We start from the raw sequence: 23,838 nt of genomic DNA, 5'->3' as shown, positions 1-23,838 counted from the left end.
AATGTGAAAATTAGATTTTTTGCATGGTGAGTGGTGAACAAGTGGAATTACCAGAATTAATTGTGAGTAATCTGACAGTGAATGAGTTTTGTGATAGGTTTTGTGTGTATAAACGTTAGAGACTCCATGGAGTCTCTAACGTTTATACACACAAAACCGGACCCCATGGAGATACCATATAATATTAATAATATTGATTTATAAGCAGTTTATAATTGGACTCCATGGAGATACCATATAATATTAATAATATTGATTTATAAGCAGTTTATAATTGGTATTTATCAATTTTTTTCTCTTTCATATACAGCAATCCCTCGATTGCGTTTTCAATTAGTGCGTCATTTTTTTTCGATACCCAAATTCGATTAGTGCGCCTCTAAAATTCGATTAGTGCACCTATATACATCTTAAAAATAAATATTACAGATTTTAAAAATTTTCGATCTATACATTTTTTATGGCTAACTATTTTAAAAAATCACTCACCGGGATGAAATAATTTAATTACCAATTTGAAACATTTTACAAAGTTATTTTTTAATGGTATACTACACTATTTCCATATACACCATTCCAAATTTACCGCCAAAATTTATGTTGTCTTCTTTACATAGCATTTTGCTGATCATATCTCGGGCAATTATTTTCCTTACTTTTTTATTTTAAATTATTTTCCTAACCTTTAATCATGAGTAAAAGAATTAGAGAGCAAAAAATAGAAGTGTAAAAATGATTCGAAAAGTAATCTGATTAGAAGAAAAACTTGAAATAATAAAGAAAAATGAACAAGGCGAGTCCAGAGCAAAGATAGGACAAGAACACAAAAATGGGTGAATCAACTGCTGAATACAAAGAGAAAGGTAAGGCTGCTTCAAGTTCGTCATGCATTCACTGAAAATCAAAGTATTATAATGATTGAATTAGAGAGACTTCTTTTTACATAGATCGAAGATTGTAACCAAAAACAGATCTTGCTAAACACTGGAATTATTAAATCAAAAGTTGTCTCTTTGTAATAACCTGGAAAAAAGGGCTATCAATGATGGAAAAGAAGAATTCCATGTTAGTGCTAGATGATTTGAGCATTTCAAAAAGAGAAATGGCCTACATAATGTTCTATCACAAGTGAAGCTGCACGTGCAGATAAGGATATATCCAGAGATTTTGAAGAAAATTGTGTAAGAAGGGGACTATTGTGATCAGCAAATATTTAATATCGAAGAAACTGGCCTTTTTTTGGAAGCAAATGCCTTCCAAGAGACTTTTTCTAGCCAAATCAGAGAAATCTCAGCCTGGTTATAAAGTCGCAAAGTCGAATGAAATTACTGCTAGCAATATGCGAGCCATTTGGAAACACATTCTTTCACATTGTGTAAATGATATTAGAGGCTTTTCAAATGAATCTAAGTTAATTATATCTCATTCTGAGAAGTTGAGTGATTCTGACCTGCTAAATTTAGATGCACAGTGGGAGGATCCTGAAGAATACGAAGAAAATTTAATCTGACAAGCTCAAAGAGGTTTCACATAGAAACAATTTGAAAATAGTTTTCATACAATTGAAGTTTTTAAGCAGTAATGCTTAGAGACTGACCCTGAAGAACCAGTAAAATTTGCAGAAGAGGCAATAGGGCCATAAAGTCAGTTGTACGAAAAAAAGAAACAGAATGCCTGCCAAACTACGTTAGCTCAATTCTTTGTTAAGAAGCAGAATAATAAATTTATATTCTGAATATGTTTTATTCAGCTTCATGGCTTTCCTTTAACTAGGCCCTGAGACATACCCTAATTCTTTTATAAAAAAAAATTAAGGGTCAAAAAAGAAATCTGAGGAACGAATTATATGTTTTCCCATAGGTTATTATATTTGATTAGTGCGTTTTCGATTAATGCGCCTGTTTTAAAGAACGCATTAGGTGCATTAATCAGGGGATTGCTGTACTCCTTTAGTATAAGGAAATACTACTGTTTTGCAGTTATCTAATTACAAGATTCAATTATTTTTTTGTTTGTTTGTTTTTTAAATTGTAGCCATTATTGCTGAAATTATTAAAAATGTATTCCGAATTTTTTTTTGGAATATATTTGTCATTTGAGCAAGTAACTCTAGTTCTTCATGTAATGTTCTTATGTCATACTTTCATGCAGGATGGGAGGGGAAATTAAATGCTTAGATATGTTAGTATGTGTAATTTAAAATATTACTTAAACTTTTTTGAAATATCATGTTGCATATTTTGCTAATTTTAATAAGTATTAATAATTGATTATTAATTAATAATATTTATAAATATGTTATAATATTTATAAATAATATAAATAACTAAAATACATACGTAAACAGGTTGGAAATCCAAAATATCCTTCTACACACTGGTCACAATTTTTACCAGAATAATTAGGCTTGCATGGACACTGACCTCCACCAACTTCACAAACTGGTCCTAAAGTGCCATTAATGTTACAATCACAAGGTCGACAAACTGGATAGCCATAATAACCCACATTACACTTATCACAGTAAGGAGAGAGGTACTCAGAACGACATTCACACTGTCCAGTACCATCAACACAGTTTCCAGTAGAATATGATAAATCACAATTGCAAGCTGGAAGAAATATTTTAAAAAGTATAAAATCCTGAATCTTTATATATACTATATATATACACACAAGCTACATGAAATGCAAAATATACCCATTTTAAATGACAGAGAATTGATATTTCTAATACTACTTTAGTAAAAAAAAAAAAAAAAAAAAAAAGAATAGGTAGCATCCTGACATAAAATTAACACTTAAATCGTGTTTGCTATTTCTTCACTTGCAATAACTAGAACGTAGCAATTATTTTCTATATTAATTTCTATGTTAATTAATTACCATAACACTAATATAATTAATGATTACCTAAAATAAACCTGATTTTTAATTAAATATAAAGATAAAGAGCTAATAAGCTTCATTTCGGCGATAAAAACAATGTTTTAAATTAAGGGGATATAAAATCCACATTGTTTCAAAACCGAATAAGAAACTCAAAGATTGGAATCAGAGAGTTTCATGCTGAATATAGTAAACTATAAAGTATTGGCGACACTAGCGTGAGCTAATGCAAGTGACCCTAGTACGTAGTACTATACCGGACAACTCGTTGCAAAGGTGGGGGAAGTTCAGATCGCTATTCTTAGGTATTTTCCATAATGTAAAAACACATTTCCTAGGAAATGTATGCTGTTATTACATTATGGAGAGAGGTCACTACCCAGACCGGTTTCAGCCTTTTTTGAGGCTTCATCAGTGAGTAGCTAGACCATGATACCAAAGTGTATAGCGAAAAGAACTTATATACTCTGCTATACGAGTTTCCAAAGAGGTGCAACAATTAAGTTACTTAAATATAAAGATAAAGAGCTAATAAGCTTCATTTCGGCGATAAAAACAATATTTTAAATTAAGGGGATATAAAATCCCCAATACTAATCCTCTCCAATTTCCATGCATAGTTCGCTGAGATATGGATCAGGAACAGCCTTCATTAAATGTTTTGGTCAATGCTGGCCTGGTTGGCCGAGTGGTTAGCATATCTGCTCTCCAGCCAAAAGGCTGTGGGTTCGAATCCCACCATCGGCATGGATGTTTGTGATTGTCTGTGAAAATACCAGTGGTGGTGGTCGGCAGTAGATGGTGTTGTGTAGACAACGAAGGTAGTTGCGGTTGGTGGAGTGGTGGAGACAGAGTTGTAGAGCAGGTACCCTCCCTCGATGACTCTTTGACTCCCTGGAGGTGTTATGTAATAATAATAATTGCTGCAAACCGAAAGTTATGTTTGTCCATACAAGACTTCTCAGACAATGTCAATCTCGTCCCTAACTGTCTTAGGACCACAGGTATATACCTCTTAGACAAGCAATGTAACTTATTTTTCCACTGATTAAACACCTGGAATATCTAACCTTTAGAGGAATCAGTCAGCTCTGCTTTGGATGCCCATGGCTACAGCCAGATGGGCATCCACGATTAGCCCTACACTGAACTCTGAAAGATCCTTTTTTTTTCCCATTGTGATTAACATTATTGATGATTACTAACCAACAGCATTCTTAAACAGTTGCCTAGAACACATGGTGATGTATGTGACAAAATATTGCACATACGCAGTGTAAGTGAGGTTTATGTACATCTACATAAGAGTTTCTAATTCAGTGGCTGTTACGTGTATAACAGCAGTTAGTGCTGTTCAACTTGTGCAGTATTGCACAGGTGTTGCTTGACAATCATACTAAAACAGAAAAGGAAACAGAAATTAAAGTGATGCAAACAGATCCAACTAAATGATTTGAACAGACCAGTGATTTTCAACCGATGTACCATGAGAGGTGTCCAGGTGTGCCGCGAGATTTATGAAAACAAATTAATTGAAAGAAATAATATCATAATTTGCACATTTATTTATTAGTGTCTGGTCTTCCATCTTCTTATGTGTGTAAATCAATCAAAATTATGCCTATTTTTTGCCAGATCATCAAAAAAATTAAAAGAATATATTTTTAGTGTGCCGCAGAATTTTAATAATTAGTCTAGGTATGCCGTGTCGTGAAAAAGGTTGAACATCACTGGAATAGACTGATATGCAGGCAAAGGAGATAATGGTTACTAGTTCAGTGTGACAAAGTGTAATACGTTAAGCATTTCGATTGCAGAAGTTGAAACCTGTGTATTGATTGGAATGCACTGAAAAAAACTGATGACACCAGGGATTTGGATTTACAGTGTGAACAGAGAAGTGAAGTTTAGGGAATGTAACTTATTTTTTAAAATTGCCATTGATATAAAGGTTAAACATTACAGGTCACAGTACTGAGCCCTGTTGGACCCCACTTCTAACCTTCTGATTCCTTGATACCGCTCCCTCATACACAACTCTGATACCTATCAGATAGCCAATCCTAAATCCAGTACACTAACCTGAATTTCTCAACATTCAGGTGAGTAAACGTCTAACCTGAATGTCTCAACATCTCAACCCATGTGCTCCAACTTAAATATAAGCTTATCATGTGGTACCCTGTCAAATGCCTTTGTGAAATCCAAAAAAAAATGGAAGAATATGCCTCTCTCTCATCAATCACTCTTGTCACTTTATTATAAAAGGCAATCATATTACTAAAACAAGAGCATTTCTTAACAAATCCATGCTGACTCTCATAGATAACATTACCCACATCTGCCAAACACTGTATATGGTCCCATACTAATTTCTCCAAAATCTTAACTACTGATGAAATACAAACTGGTTTATAGTTTGACACTTTCAGTATGCTACTACCCTTATGCAATGGCATTATCTTACCCTCCCAATTCTTGTGTACCTTTCCCATGGCAAAATATTTCATTTTGCCATGGGAAAGGCACTTTCATTGAAAAGCCAGGTCAACAAAGCTGTCAGTTCTTTAGCACATTCTCTCAAAATCCATGATGAAATTCCATCTAGTCCCACTGCTTTACTGACATCTAGAGTACTCAGTATTTGAAACACTTCTAAATCTCGCACTTGCCCTATCCTTCTAGTATTAAAACCTGCTTCTCCAGGATGAAATACCCCAATAAAGTGTCTATTGAACAACTGCACTAAGTCCTTTTCATCAGTCACTCTATTCCCATTTCTATCCAACAATGTCATTCTTCCACAATAATTCTCCTCCTACTGACCACATAGCAAAAAAATTCCTTATAATTTTCTTTGGATCTCAGAGCAGTCATTTCTCATATTCCAGTTTTGACTTATTATCATACTAGTCACTCTCCTGGCCTGAGTCTTATATTCTTCATGCATCTGCTCTCCATCCCTCTCCTTATATCTCTTCCATAACCTCCTTTTTACTTGCAGTTCCCATTTGGTATTGTTTGTCACCAGCTTTACACAAAATTGTGTTCTCTTCTTCATTTGTGGGTACAACTTGCTATTTTTGCAAGAGAAATTTCTCAATAGATGACAAGAAGGGAAGAAAAAAGGGATCACCCTGGAAGATGAGTAAAAGCATGTTAATAGCAGAGATGTGGGGGACTATAAGCCGGCCTGGTTGGCCGAGTGGATAGCATATCCGCTCTCCAGCCAAATGGCTGCGGGTTCGAGTCCCACGTGGATATGGATGTTAGTGATTGTCTATGTAAATATGAGTAGTGGTCGGCAGTAGATGGCGTTGGTGTAGTTGCGGTCAGTTGGTTATGGAATAGTGAAGACAGAGCTGTAGAGCAGGTGCCCTCCCTCGATGAGTCCTTGGTCTCCCTGGAGGTGTCAAATAATAATAATAATAATAAACCTGCTTGAGTGGGATGAAATACTGTCATAGCTGATTGTTAGTGCACTATCAGTGGATGAGTTTAAGAAAGCACAGTGTGAATAATGGTTATCATGGGCCTCCCATTACAAGTCTTGGGACTCCATAAAGATAGCCAGTTTAATAATAATTTATACCCTTTCTATAATAAGTCACATTTCAGGTGAATAAATAAAACGATAGCATAATATTATCAGACTTTGTGAAGACATTTCACATGATACCATGCAATCTATTATATAACCTGAAACAAATGGGAATGAATATGTACCTTTCCCATAGAAATCAGGATGGGAGACATTCATACTAATGTTATACCATAGAGTTAATTTATGTTTCATTGTGTCAGTTTCTAAATATAGATACAGGATGTATTCTGTTGTGTTTGTGTTAATATATTCTTAGCTTAAGATTTTTTTATATATAATGTATTTTTGCAAGAATTCTTAAAAATGGCACCTATAAGTTAGGAAGTACAAGTCAACATCACAAAAAGTTTCATTTGAAGATCAAGTTTTGCATTACCCTTTTCCAGTGGATATCAGTGAAATTTAATTTGTGTAAGCACTGAAAAATGTGAAGCACTTCACATTTTTCAATTCGAAGAAACGAATAAAAGATTAACAGCATTAGAATATCAGAGAAATGGGGACCAGAGTGCAGTGTCTGAAGAAAGAGAACAATAGTTCTGGGATCCAAATGGATGAATGGTGAAAAAAAACGATCTTCAAAGAGATCTAAGGGACTTGTTCTGGGAGGTGAATATCTATATTAAAATATGTCAGATCTTTAATAACTTCCTACCAACAATTTCACTCCATGTTAATCTGTTAATTGTCAAGACTCTAATATTATCACATCTTATATTTCTGTCTTCAAAGCTTATTGTATCAAATGACTTAGATCTCAGTCTTCCTCTGGGTCTTTTTCCTGCCATTTCAGTAAAAAAAAAAAAAACTTGTTTTGCTGACCTTTCCTCTCCCATTTCATGTAAGTGACCATACTATATATAGGCCTGATATTAGCTCTTAATGCATTCCTGAATGCTAACAATACCAAGTTCTTTCCTAATATCCTCTCAATCATTTTAATGTATCTTCTGACCTCAATTTTAATACTGTACTGCCATTGAGTATCTCTTTGCTCCCATAATCTTTCTCCAAACTCTAATATCTGTGATTAGAAATATCAAGTGTTTTATTTCTAACCTAGCTCTAAGATCGATAAGTAAAAATTGGTTTGAGCAGTCTTGTATACAGCAAAGCATAGCATTTTGACTAATTTCTCCCTTATTCAGTTGACTTCCTACCATTCCATGTTAAATTTGTTGTCTGTTTCCATATTTAATTATTATTATTATTATCCAGGCCTCCATGGTGTCAAAAGACTCATCGGAGGAGGTCTTTTTAGAAAACACAAAGTTTATCACATCACTCCTTGAACCCACTGAACGTTCCCGTTACTCCAATCACTCTCTCAGGCAATACATTCCAAGGTTCAACCACCCTCCATGCAAAGAAACCACTCCTCACCCTCTTGCGCACAGCTTCCTTTCATACTTTCCAGGGATGGGCCTCCTTGTCATCACTCCTTCCCGCTGCTCCACCAAGTGAAAGAACTCCCCCGTGTCCACCCTATAACTGCCTCTCAACAGTTTAAAAGTCTCGATCATATCACCTCTCCTTCTTCTATCCATTAAACTCTGCAGTCCACATTCCCTCAGCCGATCCTCATAATTAACACTGTACAGTCCTGAAACCATCTTTGTTATCTGCCTCTGCACCCTTTCCACAGTTAATTTATTTCCTTCGAATCCTGGGGACCAAATTTGAGAACAATAGTCTAAGTGTGGTCTGATCAGAGTCTTATACAACGGAATGATAACTCTTTTATTTCTGCAGGTCAGCATCCTTCTCAGTATTGCAGCAATCCTCTGGATTACTTTCACCACTTTTGCAATATGCCCCCTGAATTTCAGTTTTTCTATCAATCATCATCCCAGATCTCTTGTCTTCCCTACTTCCTCGAGTATAGCTCCTCCAATTGAGTATGCAGCCTCCTATCAATGTATCCCAAATTTCAAGACTTTACATTTTGCTGCATTAAACTGACAGACATCCCCATTCCTTTGTCCATCTGTCTAGTTTATTCAATTCCTCTTGCAGGGCTGCCATATCTACACTATTACTGATAACCCTTCCCATCTTCACATCATCTGCAAACAACTGAATGTCCCCTTGCAATCCATTTACAATGTTATTGATATAAAGGTTAAACAATATAGGTCCCAGTACTGAGCCCTGTGGAACCCCATTGTAACCTTCTGCTTCCTTGATATTTCCCCACCACGCACAACTCTCTGATACCTATCAGACAGCCAATCCTGAATCCATTTGACTAACCTGACATTTAAACCCATGCGCTGCAACTCAAATCAACTTATCATGTGGCACCCTGTCAAACGCCTGTGCAAAATCCAAAAAAATGGCAGTATATGCCTGCCCTCATCTGCTGCTCTTGTCACTTTATTATAAAAGGCAATCATATTACTAAGTCCGCACGGTTAGCCTAGTGGCTTTGCGCTTCGCAACCATATGACTGGGGAAGGAGTGTCCTAGGTTCGATTCCCGTCAGAGACGTGAGGAGCTGAAGGATCTTCCTCAGCCATAGCCAAGTTAGCCGGTCTTGGGCGCGAGCAGTAGGGTTTTTTCCGCCAGTTTATCTGGTGTTTTTCATCCCGCAAACAGGCAAACCGGCCCCGTGAACACACAGGGATACAGCCAAGAATAACTTGAGGCATAGGAGTGACCATTCTATCCTCGTATTTCGGTTACGAAATCCAAGCATGCTTGGAAGGTTGTGGGCCTTAAAAGCCTGTTAAAGCCATTGGGATAGATGGAATCATATTACTAAAGCAAGAGCACCCCTTAACAAATCAATGTTGATTCTCACAGATAACATTACCTTCATCTGCCCAGCACTGTATATAGTCCCTCATTAATTTCTCCGAGACTTTAACAACTACTGATGACACACAAACAGACCTATAATTTGCCAATTTTGTTGTCTGTTTCCATATTTAATTTGCCATCACTAAAACTTGTGCTTAAACAGCCTGAAATGCTTTACTTGTTAAGGTTCTCTATTCAAGATGCAGTTGATGTTTTCAATATTTCTTTCTATTTTAACCGACTTTTTCTTTCTATTGCTTATTTTCATACTAAATTTATTACGGCAATTATTCAGTCTGGTCAGGGAATCCTGCAGTCTTGTACTAGAATTATTTAGGGGTATAACATTATCTGCATAAAGTAAAGAGCTGAGATTGACATCTCCAATTTTAATGTCGGATTTAATACAACTTTCCTTCATAATGAGATCCATATAGATTCTGAATAACAGTGAAGGTAATGCACACCCTTGTCTAATGCCTGATTTAACATCAAACCATTTTCCTGTAACTCTTTCAATTCTAACTGCTCAGTTGCAACTCAAACATAGACTATGTATTGTTTGATATAAATCCCAATTTACACCTTATAACTGTAGCATTTTGAATAGCATCTATTGGCACTTTGTCATATGCCTTTTCCAGATCTACAAAACTTAAATACAGATTCTTGTTATTCTAATGATTTCTCAAACTATTTGTCTTAAAGTGAAAATTTAATCCTGACAACTTCTATTTGGCCTGAATCCAGCTTGTTCCCCTCTCAAAGCTTCCCTTCCACAATTTTTCTTTCCTATTTCTCAAATATACTTGCATTAATATTCTTGGAACACTCAGTAAAGAAATTCCTCTGTAACTGTCACATTCAGATATATTTTCCTTTTCATAGATGGGTATGAAAGCTCCACTTCAATCATCTGGAATTTGACCCTCTAATCAGATCTTCTCAATTACACAGTGTAGCCATTTGGTAAAGAGTTGTTAAATCTGAAAGTAGGTTAATCTGAAAAAAATTTTTCACAGAGTGGGAGAAGTGGAAAGAACAAGGAGAAATCTCTGAAAACTGTATAAGGAGGGTGTGAGTAAGGAGAAAGCTCTTTGAATAGAGAGTGGTTGGTGAGTGAACTCCTTGACAGTTTTGGTGAATACAAATTCATTTGGTGAGTTTAAATAATGGTTTGATGGGCTTTGTATGTAATCGTGCAATGAGACTTTTGACTTCAGGGAAGTCTGATGTTATTCACAACAACAATAATAACAATAATAACTTGTATTGTATTCTTTGAATGTCAGGCATTCTGTGAGCTATCTATTTATCATTATTATTATTTAGGCCTCCAAGGATTCAAAAGACTCTTCGTGGGGGGTCCCTCCTAGGAAACAAACTCAAAGTCTATCATACCACTCCTTAAACTCATTGACCATTCTCACTCTCACCACTCTATCAGGCAATGCATTCCATGTTCAACCATCCTCCATGCAAAGAAATCACTCCTCACCTTCTTGCTCACAGTTTCCTTTTGTAACTTCCAGGGATGGCCCCTTGTCATCCCTCCTTCCCCTCTGTTCACCCAAGTGAAAGAACTTCCCAGTGTCAACCCTGTAACCACCTCTCAACAGTTTAAAAGTCTCGATCATATCACCTCTCCTTCTATCTACCAAACTCTACAGTCCACATTCCCTCAGCCGATCCTCATAACTAACATTGTACAGTCCTGAACTCGTTTTCTATTATCAATAGCACTCCCCTCCCTTTTTATCCTCACAAAACAAATCATACCCTTCCATCTCTATTCCTGTCAGGATGTTGTCCTCATCTAACCATGTCTCACTTATTCCAACAATTTTTGGGTGAACAGACTCAATTAGTGTAACCATTTCATCTGCCTTGTTTCTTACACTTCTAGCATTTGTATATAAACACAACAGCTCATTCCTGGATCTACAGCTAGTTCCATTGATACCACTCACTCGATGTGATCTCTCCATGCTAGACTGTGGCCATTTCCCTTTCTGCTTCTTCATATTAGAACCCTTTTCAATTCCAACTGTTTCCTCTTGATCCCTAGTCATCCCATTCCTTTCCTGCCTACACATGCTCTCACATCCTCTTGAAGCATCCACCTTTCTCATGCTGTGTACCCCTATCCATCCTGAGCCTCCCCGTTTCTCTGTTCATCTTGCACACCTATTCTCTCATTTTCCATACTCATGCCACTTACTTCCTCATTCATAACCACCTCTTCAATCTCTCCTGTCGTACTCTCCTGCTCTTCCACATCACTTCCCACTTGATCTGATTCATTCTCTATACACACACACACCTCTTTTATCTTATGAATAACAGGAATTTTAGAATTCTCTTCATCTTGATTCAAATGGTTAACCCTAGATAATTCATCATCATCAGAGTGTTTAAAAACTTCAGGAGACTGCTCTAATTTTCCTTTGTCACCTGATGTCCTGTCTAAACAGCATTCTAGTCCACACAAGGACACTGTACCATCAACAAAATTACATGAATCATTTCAGAGAATCAATTCCAAATATTACTTGTACATTTGGATTAGAGGATTCTGGAAGAACTATTAATGGATGACAACTTTCAAAGGAAAAACATGGAATTAAAATAAAAGCATTTATTTGCTTATCAGCTGAAATTTCTGATTCAAATATACCCTTTAGCTTAATTGGAATGAAAATGTCATTTGGAATGAAAATTTTAATTTTGTTAAACAAACTATAAGAAATGAGTGAAATATGGGCACCAGTGTCAAGTAGGATTTCACAAGGCACATCTTCAATGAATCCTTGTAGAACTGTCAAAGGATTATCTTCATTAGCATAAAGAGCTAATGATACATCAAACTCTCTCTTTTTTAGGGTTGGAGCTGCCTCTAGCTTTACCCGTGTCTAATAAGTAGTTTGACATTTCTGCCCTTGCTAGTATGATATTGGAATAATAATTATTTCCAGATTTTCCTTTATTCTCAGATTTCTTGTGTTGAAAATAGAATTTATCCCTAATATAATAACAGTCTTTAGCAAAATGACCAGGTTTATTGCATCTAAATCATTTTGGAACATATCTCCTTTGAGATGTTTTATTCCTGTCAATACCATTAGATTTACAAAAGAAAGATTGATTATCTGTAGGATTCTTGGATATTGTTAAATCAGATATAATCTTAAACAGAAGTTCCTGTCCCTTCACTATTGGTCTCTGCTGTCTTTCTATTTTTTCACTAAGAAATGTTTTCAGTTCCTCTAATTTCTAAAATCATGTGATTATGCCTTGGACTCAGATTCTGGAATATCTTAGTGAAATTCACAGAAATGTCCTTAGACTGTTTTTTTTTCCTTAGCACCTTTTAATTTTTGAAACTTTCCTTCTCTCACTTTATCTGTAGCCACTGTGTTAGGAGAATGGGTTTCAATAAGCTGAAAAGAATTTATCTGTTTATTGATCATGGAATGAAATATATCTCTAAGTCTCTCTTCCTTTTCCCTAACAATTTGAAAACATTGTTCAAGATTTTTAACCTTTTTCTTGTATGCTGAAGTTATCTTTAAGGCCATGCCTAAACTAATTAAACAGAACCATTCTAAAGATGATCTCTCTTCAGATGAAACATTAAATTTATGAGCAATGCTTCAAAGTCTGTGGCAATACTCTGAAACAGACTCCCTATTACCTTGAATGCACTGATGAATTTTCCAAATGTTACGCCCTAATTCTCTTACACTTGAAAATTCCGATATTAGCAAACTTTTTAATGTTAAAGTCAGATTAACTAACTTAAAAAATTCTTGATTTTTAATTGAAGAAACTTCACTACTAGAATTACTATCTCCTGTAGCCATTTCACTTGAGTCAAGATTTACTTTCTGGAGTCTAAAATAAAGTTAAGTCACAACCAATCCTGTAAGTCGACTGCACCATTTGCTATAAAAAGGGATTATTTATTAATTAATTATTATTAATCCTCATTTGTTATGAGATTTTCTCTATAATGATTATTTCTATTTCCGAGTGTTTTTATATATGCACAAGGGCTCAATTCAGATTGGTGCAATGACTTTTTTACTATGTCTTTCAGAATATGAAAAATCACTGACTCAAAACCAAATACAAAATATACACATTTAATAAAACAAAAACAATGTATAACTTCAAATAAAATTTCATAACTAACTACAAAATTAACTGGATCTAAAGCCTTTTAAAATAAACTTACACTTTAGAGATCACCCATTCTCTAACTCATTCTATTACTGGTTTGTTTAACATATATGTAATCACGTCTACTAGACTAAACACCTTGTTTACACAATAACAAAATATTTATAGTCAGTTTCTTTGTTAAGGCCTTTTTCTGAAGATATAAGATTCTCTTCTTCTTTTCCATAGAATCTTTTCTCATCACCCTTATGTAGCATACATTATTCCTCCTGACTCTGAAGTTAGATATTCTGAATTCACCGAAGTATAAGTACTCTTACCTCGTGCAATTCAATTTTGTTAATTTTTGTACCAGCAAAAAAAGGTTTCTTCTACTGCTTTATCTAAGTTGCTAAATTCCATCTCCTTTTCCAGTAGTAAAAACAGATAGATCCGGCGTCTTTAAAATAATTTTAAACCACAACAAAATTTCTGAAAGTAACACAACTATCCAAATCCAGTAAGTACATAAATGTTTTTAAATGCTTCACATTTCATTATGACAAAATAGCATCAATAATGGGCACATCACAAGTGCCGACAATACATATTATGAAACCAAAACTAATAATGTACTAACATAAACAATTTGTAAAAATAATTTTAAATTATTACTGTTTTTACATTATGTAAAAATTTTTACATATTTTTAGTGTGAGGTGGAAACATTGGAGAAGACCCAGAGAACAGTGACTAAGCCAATATCAGGACTTTGGAATGCTCGCTATGGAGAGAGGTTGAAGAAATGTGGATTGCAGCGATTAGTTGACAGGAGGAAAAGATGTAAAATGATAGAAACGATTAAGTTAGTGAGAGGATTTTATAGGATTAATCCAGAAGGGATTATAAAAAGAGTGGAAGGCAAGAGGGGAAGAACCCAGAGGCTATCCCTGGAAGTTATGTACAAGAATTTTGTACATTTTTATGTCAGTGAATGGAACACATTACCAGAATGTGTTAAGCAAGGAGTGTTAAACTTCAGTATGATAAATATGTTATCATTTGAATGAACCTCCCATGATGAGTCGTGGGGGGGGGGAATGTAATAATAATAATGAAATGCTGACCTGCCTTGAAACTTCATTTTTCTCAGATTAGTAATGCATAACTCTATGAAGAATAACTCAGAAACAATATAGGAATGCTGAAAGAATTCTTGTTAATGATTTATAATTTTATTTTAATTTCAGATATTTATGTAATACATACATTGGCACACATCAGTAGCATTCAGAGCTTTGCCATAAGGTCTATAAAATCCAGATCTGCAACGATTACAGTTGATTCCTTCAGTATTGTGCCTGCAATTTTGGCAAACACCTCCTCCTTCATAATTCCCATGTATGTCCAAACTTAATCTCTGGTTATCAATATCTTCATCATAGTAGCACTCATCAGAATGCCTAAAACAGTTACATGCTTGAAATAATAAAAAAAAAAAAAAAATAAATAAATAATAACACAAATTTTGTAAATAACAAAACAAATGACATAAAGTGATTAGAAAATATAGCTTTCAATAAATTTTTTCCTTCATGTTGCATCATGAAATGCAGAAAGCAGAATGCAACACAACATTCAAGAAATAACCAAAGATAAAATATTATAAAGTATATATAGTTATAAAATATATAAAATTATGAAATATATGAATGATTACAAAATATTATAGTATATATATATATATATATATATATGTATAAAGTGCTTTTTTTTAGGGATGGTACACTATGGTATGGCATACCGGTACTTCTATTAAACAGTGATATGTGACAAACAGATGCAGTACACTTAAAAATTTATAATATTCAATTGATTTTTATGCAGTTATCTACTATTGAAATAAGCTTAGTTATTTAATGATATGTGAATTTTTAATACACCTATTGTTAAGATATTTCCTATAACTATGTTTAGAATTTTAAACTACTTTCTTGTTTATATATTAACATGTTCATGCAAAGCTGTCTCACACAAGTTGTGACTCAAGCAGGAATGTATTTTAGTGCTACAATAAAAGTTGTACTTTGTTTGGATTGTGACTATGCAGTATGGTGTTCATTCCAGTTGTTTATAATTACACTGCATACTGGAATGAACACCATATAGAGTCAATGTACACTCTATTTTTCACTAAACAGTATACATTGACTGTCTGTGTGCTGCTTTTAGTGCTACAATAAAAATTTATTTTATTTTGCTTGCATTGATGCAGTATGGTGCATATGGAGAGGTATGTTTCAGTATATAAGGTAATTTCATTGTAGTTCTAAAATATCATTGCATGTTGGATATGCAAAGAGAAAGCACCGGACAAATTGCCCTTTCCTGCTTGAAGGTCATACACAACACAAGTTGATCTAAGAGATAAGCTTAGGTGTTGATGGTTATTCATAACTTATTTTTCCACGGTATTAACAACACCAGAAACACTTTTAACAACAAAGATGTTTTATTAACGCTTATATTTCGCTGATTTTCAACTCAGCATCATCAGAGCACACCACACTTGTAAACGCGACAATGAGTGAGTGAAACAATATAATTGCAAAAGACAAAAGATCTAAAGTCCTATTTTTTGGCGCCCTCTAACGGAGAAAAAAAAAAAAAACAGCATTTATCCAGGAGTTTTTCTTAGGATAACCGTCTCCCAAATATTTGGCAAATTAATGCAACCATATTTGTTAAGGTTGGGAGAATTCTTCAAAGCCATTGCTCACTCAAAAAATAATCTTTCAGATCTATAACGACTCCTAAATAGCACATTCGTTTTCCTCCATCTAATCCTGTGTGAAGGAGTATCCAAAGCATGGTCTGCCAGTCCCGACTTGCCATAGTAATAGTAGCAAATGTATCTTTCATTCTTCCAGGTGGATGTTCACTGATCTTCCTGTTTGCCCATAATAGGCCAAGTCACAGTCACATGGAACTTCATTTCATACACTCCTGGGAGTGCTAAAGGGTGAAATTTATCCTTATGCAAGTGGATTAGAGTTGCCAGCTTGACATGAGGTTTGAAAGTGGTGCGAAGGCTATGTTTCAACAATACTTTGGCTATCTTTTCTGACGTACCTCTGATATAGGGAATAGAAATGGTCATGTTGTATTCTTGTGTATTAGGGGAGAGTAGAGTAATGGGCCTATGTAGTATTTTATCTATTTTGTAGGGATTGTAGCCGTTGGCTAAGAACATATGGCGCAGGTATTGGAGTTCAGTGGTCAGAGCTGTATCGTTAGAACAAATGGCTCTGGCTCTGTGTGTAAGTCTTTTTAAAATGCCGTACTGTTGGACTGGATGATGATGTGATTATTTATGTAATCTTCCTGTGTGTGTGTAGACTTTCTGTAAATAGAAAAAAGATAGTGATCCATCTGAAAGGTGGGTGACTAATGTGTCAAGAAATGGTAAACAGTTATTTGATTCTTTTTCTACTGTGAAGTGAATTTTGGGGTGTAGGCTGTTTAGGTAGATGACAAAAGCATCCAAAGTGTCTTGTCCATGGGGCCAGATGGCAAACACATCATCTACATAGCGTAACCACACTTGTGGCTTGTATGTAGCTGTGGTAAGTACTCTGTTTTCAAAGTGTTCTATGTAAAAATTTGTTAACGGGGGAGAGAGGGGGGAACCCATAACAGTACCATTAATCTGTTCGTAGAATCCCCCCCCATGTAAAGTAACCTGCATTCATGGTAAATTGAAATAATTCAAAAATATCTGGGGGAAATTTAGACTTGATTAAATCAAGAGTGTCTATAAGTGGTACATTGGTAAATAAGGAGGTGACATTGAAACTAACCATTATGTCTGAATCTTTTAGGATTTAGATTTTTAACCAGTGTTTTGAAATGGATTGAATTTTTTACAAAAATAGAGGAGTTGCCAGTAAGGGAGGCAAGCGACTTGGCTAAATGCTGGGCAAATTTATATGTGGGACTATCTATGCTATCAACTATGGGGTGTAGGGGAATATTAGTAAAGCCTTGAGCTTATCTGTGTAGTTTTAATGTCTACACATTAAATCTTAATAACTACACAGGTAAGCTCAAGGCTTTACTATTAGATCGATCCACTTACCTCCCTATAGAATATAATCCCACCAATTCTCAAATTAGAAAACTCCATAGGCTCCTTAAGAAGGTCACTTCTTGGCCTGTGGAGATTACCAACAGACTGAAACCCTATAACTCTAGACCCCCCCCTCCACATATATGGGCTCCCAAAAATACATAAAGAAAATGTGCCATTACATCCCATAGTGGATGGCATTGATTCCCCCACTTACAAACTAGCCAAGCATTTAGCCAAAGCGCTCTCACACTATACTGGCAACACACCATCACACATAAAAAACTCGGCTCACTTCAAAGCCAGTATAGAAAACCTTACACTCCAACATAATGACATAATGGTCAGTTTTGACGTCTCCTCCTTATTCACAAATGTCCCCCTCAAAGAAACTTTAGAGCTAATTAAAGCTAAATTTCCTCCCGATATCTCAGCCCTATTTCAGTTTATAATGAACTCAGGCTATTTCGTTTGGCAGGAAAAATTCTACAAACAGATAGAGGGGACAGCCATGGGTTCACCACTTTCCCCACCCTTGGCTAACTTCTTTATGGAGACTTTTGAAGAGAAAGCCTTAAACTCAGCCCCACAAAAACCTACCATATGGCTTCGCTACATTGATGATGTGTTCCCTATTTGGCCACATGGCCCGGATTCACTCCTCTCCTTCCTAACACACTTAAACAACCAACACCCTAGAATCAAGTTCACCCTGGAAAAAGAGGAAAACAATAACCTCCCCTTCCTAGACACACTAGTCACCTGCCAACCTGATGGAACCTTGGTTTTCTCAGTTTATAGAAAACCCACCCATGCAGGCAGATATATTCACCAACAATCCCATCACCCCCCCCCTCACAACAATATGGAGTTATTGAGACACTATTCAACAGGGCAAAAATAATCTATCCAAATGATCAAGCCTAGCCACTGAACTAAATCACATCCGTGACACTTTCTCAGCCAATGGCTACCCCCCCCCAAAAAAAAAGAATCCAAAAAATACTTAACCCAATTATCCACAACCCACCATCCCCTCCACTTCACAAAAAAAGATTACTCTAAATCCATCACCATTCCCTACATCCGAGGCACCTCGGAAAAAATCAACAAAAATTTTAAAAAAACATGACTTGACCACATGTTACAGACCACATAGAAAACTGGCATCCCTTATCTGCTCCACTAAAGACCAACCACTTCCCCTAGCCCTACCTGGTGTATACCAGGTCCCTTGCAGCTGTAAACTGTCCTACTTTGGCCAAACAGGCAGGACAGCAAATATCAGAATCTCAGAACACAAGGATTACATCCGATTTTACAAGTACAGCCACTCTGGGCTTGCAGACCATGCTCTGGATACTCGCCACAGAATAAGATGGAAGAAAGCCACAATAATACACCGCAGCAAGTTCAAATATGAAAGACTACTCATGGAATCAGCCTCAGCCCTTAGGAACATGCCAAACCTCAACAAATTTGGATGCATGAGACTACCCCAAATTTGGGAAACATTTATCAGAAGAACTTCAGCCCAAAGGCCAAGAACTACCAATATAGCCCGCCAGGGGGCACCATTAGGACTTTAGGAAAACATTAGCTTCCTAGCTTCAGTTTTCATTTGCTGTTATGTAGTACTTGTGTACACTTGTCTTTGAAATAAGTTCCCAAGAAGATGGCAACGTGACGTTTGCCGAAATATCGGAAAGTATATATTAAAGTTTATTTAATTTATATTTCTAGTGTATACTGTCAATTCCTTAATTATTAGTTATCATGTATAACCAGCGTATAAGCCTCTCAACAAGAACAGATGGATCACTATCTTTTTCTATTTACAGAAAGCCTACACACACACACACACACAGGAAGATACCTACATAAACAATCACATCATCATCCAGTCCAACAGTACGGCATTTTAAAAACACTTACACACAGAGCCAGAGCCATTTGTTCTAACGATACAGCTCTGACCACTGAACACCAATACCTGCACCATACGTTCTTAGCCAACGGCTACAATCCCTACAAAATAGATAAAATACTATATAGGTCCATTATTCTGCCCTCCCCTAATACACAAGAATACAACATGACCATTTCTATTCCCTATATCAGAGGTACATCAGAAAAGATAGCCAAAGTATTGTTGAAACATGGCCTTCGCACCACTTTCAAACCTCATATCAAGCTGGCAACTCTGATCTGCTCGTCTAAGGATAAACTTCACCCTTTAGCACACCCAGGAGTGTATGAAGTTCCGTGTGACTTGGCCTATTATTGGCAAACAGGAAGATCAGTGAACATCCGCCCGGAAGAACATGAAAGATACATTCGCTACTATTACTATGGCAAGTCGGGACTGGCAGACCATGCTTTGGACACTCCTTCACACAGGATTAGATGGAGGAAAACGAATGTGCAATTTAGGAGTCGTTATAGATCTGAAAGATTATTTGTTGAGTCAGCAATGGCTTTGAAGAATTCTCCCAACCTTAACAAATATGGTTGCATTAATTTGCCAAAAATTTGGAGATGGTTATCCTAAGAAAAACTCCTGGATAACTGCTGTTTTTTTTTTTTTTCGTTAGAGGCCGCAAAAAAATAGGATTTTAGATCTTATATTGTTTTACTGCAATATTGTTTTACTGCAATAAAACAATATATTGCAATTATATTGTTTTACTATATTTTATTATTATTATTTTTTAGGAGTCGTTATAGATCTGAAAGATTATTTGTTGAGTCAGCAATGGCTTTGAAGAATTCTCCCAACCTTAACAAATATGGTTGCATTAATTTGCCAAAAATTTGGAGACGGTTATCCTAAGAAAAACTCCTGGATAACTGCTGTTTTTTTTGTTTTTTTTCCGTTAGAGGGCGCCAAAAAATAGGACTTTAGATCTTATATTGTTTTACTGCAATATTGTTTTACTGCAATAAAACAATATATTGCAATTATATTGTTTTACTCACTCACTGTCGCGTTTACAAGTGTGTTGTGCTCTGATGAAGCTGAGTTGAAAATCAGCGAAATATAAGCGCTAATAAAACATCTTTGTTGATAAAAGTGTTTGTGGTGTTGTTAATACCATGAAAAATAAGTCGTGAATATTTATTCAGCAGTTTGCAGATGACATGAAGCTTGGAAGAGTTATCACTAGTAGTGTTGATGTTATGGCTCCTCAAAAGGATTTGAATAAACTGGAAAGGTTAACAAACGAATGGGGATACACTGCTTGGAAAGAACTCAACAGAAACCATACTTTCAACAACTGTATAATAGCAACTAATGGCAATTTTTCCTATAGGCATGTAGACTTCCTGAAGACAATGCTGAATGTCGGTTCAGATAATTGTGGGCTTGCATATTGTGACCTTACCATGGAAACCCATGTTGTGAGCCTTGGTTCTGAATTGCTATATTCAACATGTTCAGCCAATGAATGGCAATTCCTCCAATTTATACTGGCTACAAATATGTGACTTTATTATTATTATTATTATGGGTATCTCCATGGAGTCAGTAGACTCATCGCAGGAGACCCAAACTAGCAAAACAATATCTATCATATCTCTTCTTAAATTCATTTACAGATGAAGAACTCACAACTGAGTCTGGCAATGAATTGTCAGATGGCACAATGCACCTTTCCCATGGTAGTGTCTATTGACTTCTTTCCAAGTAGTGTATAAGTTTATAACAGCTAAATACAAATGCAAGGTTTGAAATTTGGGATCCACGAATGGGATATCACATACTCTCTTGTGGTTGCTATACTGAAAAAAGTGGAAGAAGCAAATTTCTGCCTACCATCTTTGAGTGATGGTAGGCAGAAATTTGAAGTTCGAAGAACATGTTGCAAAGGATGTGAAAATTATCCAGAAGACTGTTGCCATATGGTGGAGAACTAGTAGAGATAAGAAGATGGTATTTCCATTGTATAAAATCATGATCGTGACACACTGGGATTATTGTGCTCAGATCTGCTCACCAGGATTTGAAGAGGATGAAATAACTGTAGAGAGAGAGAGAGTACAAAGGAAATTAACAAAAATGATATTGAGACCAGAGAACACTGGCTATGAGGACAGGTTGATGGCATTATCTGATTGAGGCATTTAAGCAGTGGGAAGAATTTTCATATTTGAATGATCAGAAAAAACAAGTACAAGAATGCCAACTCTGAAAGTTGGAAAAGGAAGCAGGAATAAGAGGTAAGAAGTAAGTTTGTTTTGCATTGAAAGTGGTAGGAACATGGAATGCATTGCTTGAGAAGGTGGTGGGAATGCAGACGATGAACAAGTTTAAGAAGTGGCATGATGGACTTTGTGTTTTCTAAGGTAGACCGCCTACTATAAGTCTTATGCCTCCATGAAATAAGAATATATCTCTGCTTAAACTAATACACTGATAAAGCACTCATGACCACCTATAGTCACCTATTCTAACTCATACACCACTGTCAAAAAACAAAATACCTAGTCCTGATAACTTTGTAAAACACACTCTTACACAACTTCCATGGAGTAACAAGTTGTTCTCTCGCTCTCTCTCTTTCAATCCTTATGCATTGAAAAATTTCTTATGCATCTTATAAAAACTCCTTTAGTAACTTGTATGTTTCTACTTGTAGATTCACTCATTTCTGACTAGAAACCAAAATTTTCATCTCAGAAAACCTTCAAACAAATTTTTTTGAGTGACAACTAACTTAAGCAGTGCCTAACAGAAGACATGCAAGGATGCTCCATTACAACATCATCAAAAGATGTTATTATAAATATATTATAATATATTTATATTAACTTATTAATTTTATATTATAATATTATATTTTATTATATTTTATAATAAATATAAAAGATGTTAATATAAATAAAGGTAGTGAGATTGACCATGAAGTGATCTCCAAGGTGATAAGTCAACCATACAAGAACTTCTGTGAGGAAAAGAAAGATGTAGAACTACAAGGCTGATGATTATGGTAAGCTCAGGTGTAAGGTGGAGCTATATACCAGGGAATATGAGAAGTTGGATGGAAATGAGATCAGTGCTACTCAGGTACTACTCAAGAACTATTTAACAGCAGCAATGCCTGAATGTATTTAAGGTATGAGATTAAATAAGATTATCATTATTATTATTACCCCAAGACTTCATGGAGTCAAAGATGAATCTGGGAGGTCCTTTTATCACACACACATCTCATCATACCGTGTCTTAAACACACCCAAGCTCCTTGCAGGCACCACACTCCCAGGCAAGGTATTCCAATCATTCACAACTATGCATGAAAAAATCCTGCCTCTCACTCCCTTACTCACAAATACAATTTCCAGGGATGACCTCTGGTTCTCCCCTGATCTCCCACTATTCTCTGTAGAACTTTTCCACCATTGATCTTATAATAACCCCTTACCAACTTGTAGGTCTCTATCATATCTCCCCTCTTCCTCCTCTCCACCAAACTCTGCAATTTACATCTTCTCAATCTTTCCTCATACTCATGGAATAATGAATTAAGCATACAATTTGGAAGAAGGTATTTTGGGTAGGATAAGATAAATGATAATAATCAAGTTGTTTAAGAAGTATAAAGAACATGCAAGGAACGTGACTCGTTAGTAAGGATAGCAAAAGTGTCATATAAACAGAAGTTAGCCAATCATTCAAAGAAAAATTCCAGAGTTAATTTGGTATATGGCCAATTAGAGTTTGGGAAGACTCAATGTTTTGAAATTCAACAAGTCGAAGACCAAACTAGCCTATATATCTAGTCTGAGACTATTTCCAATCCCAAAATAAAATCGTAAAATTATTTTATTTGATAAACGAAAAATTTTCTTTTCTGAAAATAATTTAATTGTAAATAATTTACATATGTAAATATATTTTAATTGGTAAAAATTTAATTTGCACTTGATTTATTTATATTCTGTTTTACTTAATCACATTCTATTTTAAAATATTAATTTATTTATATATCTAAATAAAAACTGTCATTTTACTCAAATGCCTCACAAAAATTTAGAACAAAGTTGCATTATCCTTAGCAAAAAACTAGCAAAAATGATAACACCAAGCTGGATATCAGATCATCAAAAACAGGAAGCAAATGCAAGAGGCTGTTCAACTCTATTTAGTACTATAAACAACATATGGTACATGAGCCAGTTGAGGAGAAAAATCAGATGAGAATCAATGTAGACCATTTCTTTAAATATAATCTTCCGTATTGTCTCCATA

General features: G+C 35.5%; 1 protein-coding gene across 1 annotated transcript in view; it reads right to left on the bottom strand.

The window, feature by feature from the left end:
- LanA (laminin subunit alpha) overlaps positions 1-23,838 on the bottom strand; it is a 1,191,635-nt gene that overhangs the window by 1,056,394 nt on the left and 111,403 nt on the right. The window contains exons 5-6 of the mRNA XM_090391815.1: positions 14,726-14,935; positions 2,340-2,612 (exon numbers count right to left, since the gene is read on the bottom strand). Coding sequence (XP_090247941.1) covers positions 2,340-2,612; positions 14,726-14,935 — 483 coding nt within the window. The remainder of the gene's footprint in view (positions 1-2,339; positions 2,613-14,725; positions 14,936-23,838) is intronic.

Source organism: Typopeltis vanoorti, chromosome 4 (genome assembly GCF_054136105.1).
Source record: "Typopeltis vanoorti isolate ZY-2024b chromosome 4, IOZ_Tvanoo_1.0, whole genome shotgun sequence".
NCBI classification, from domain to species: Eukaryota; Metazoa; Arthropoda; class Arachnida; order Uropygi; family Thelyphonidae; genus Typopeltis; species Typopeltis vanoorti.
The sequence above is the reverse complement of the archived record's forward strand: the minus strand, read 5'-3'. Positions and strand labels throughout refer to the sequence as shown.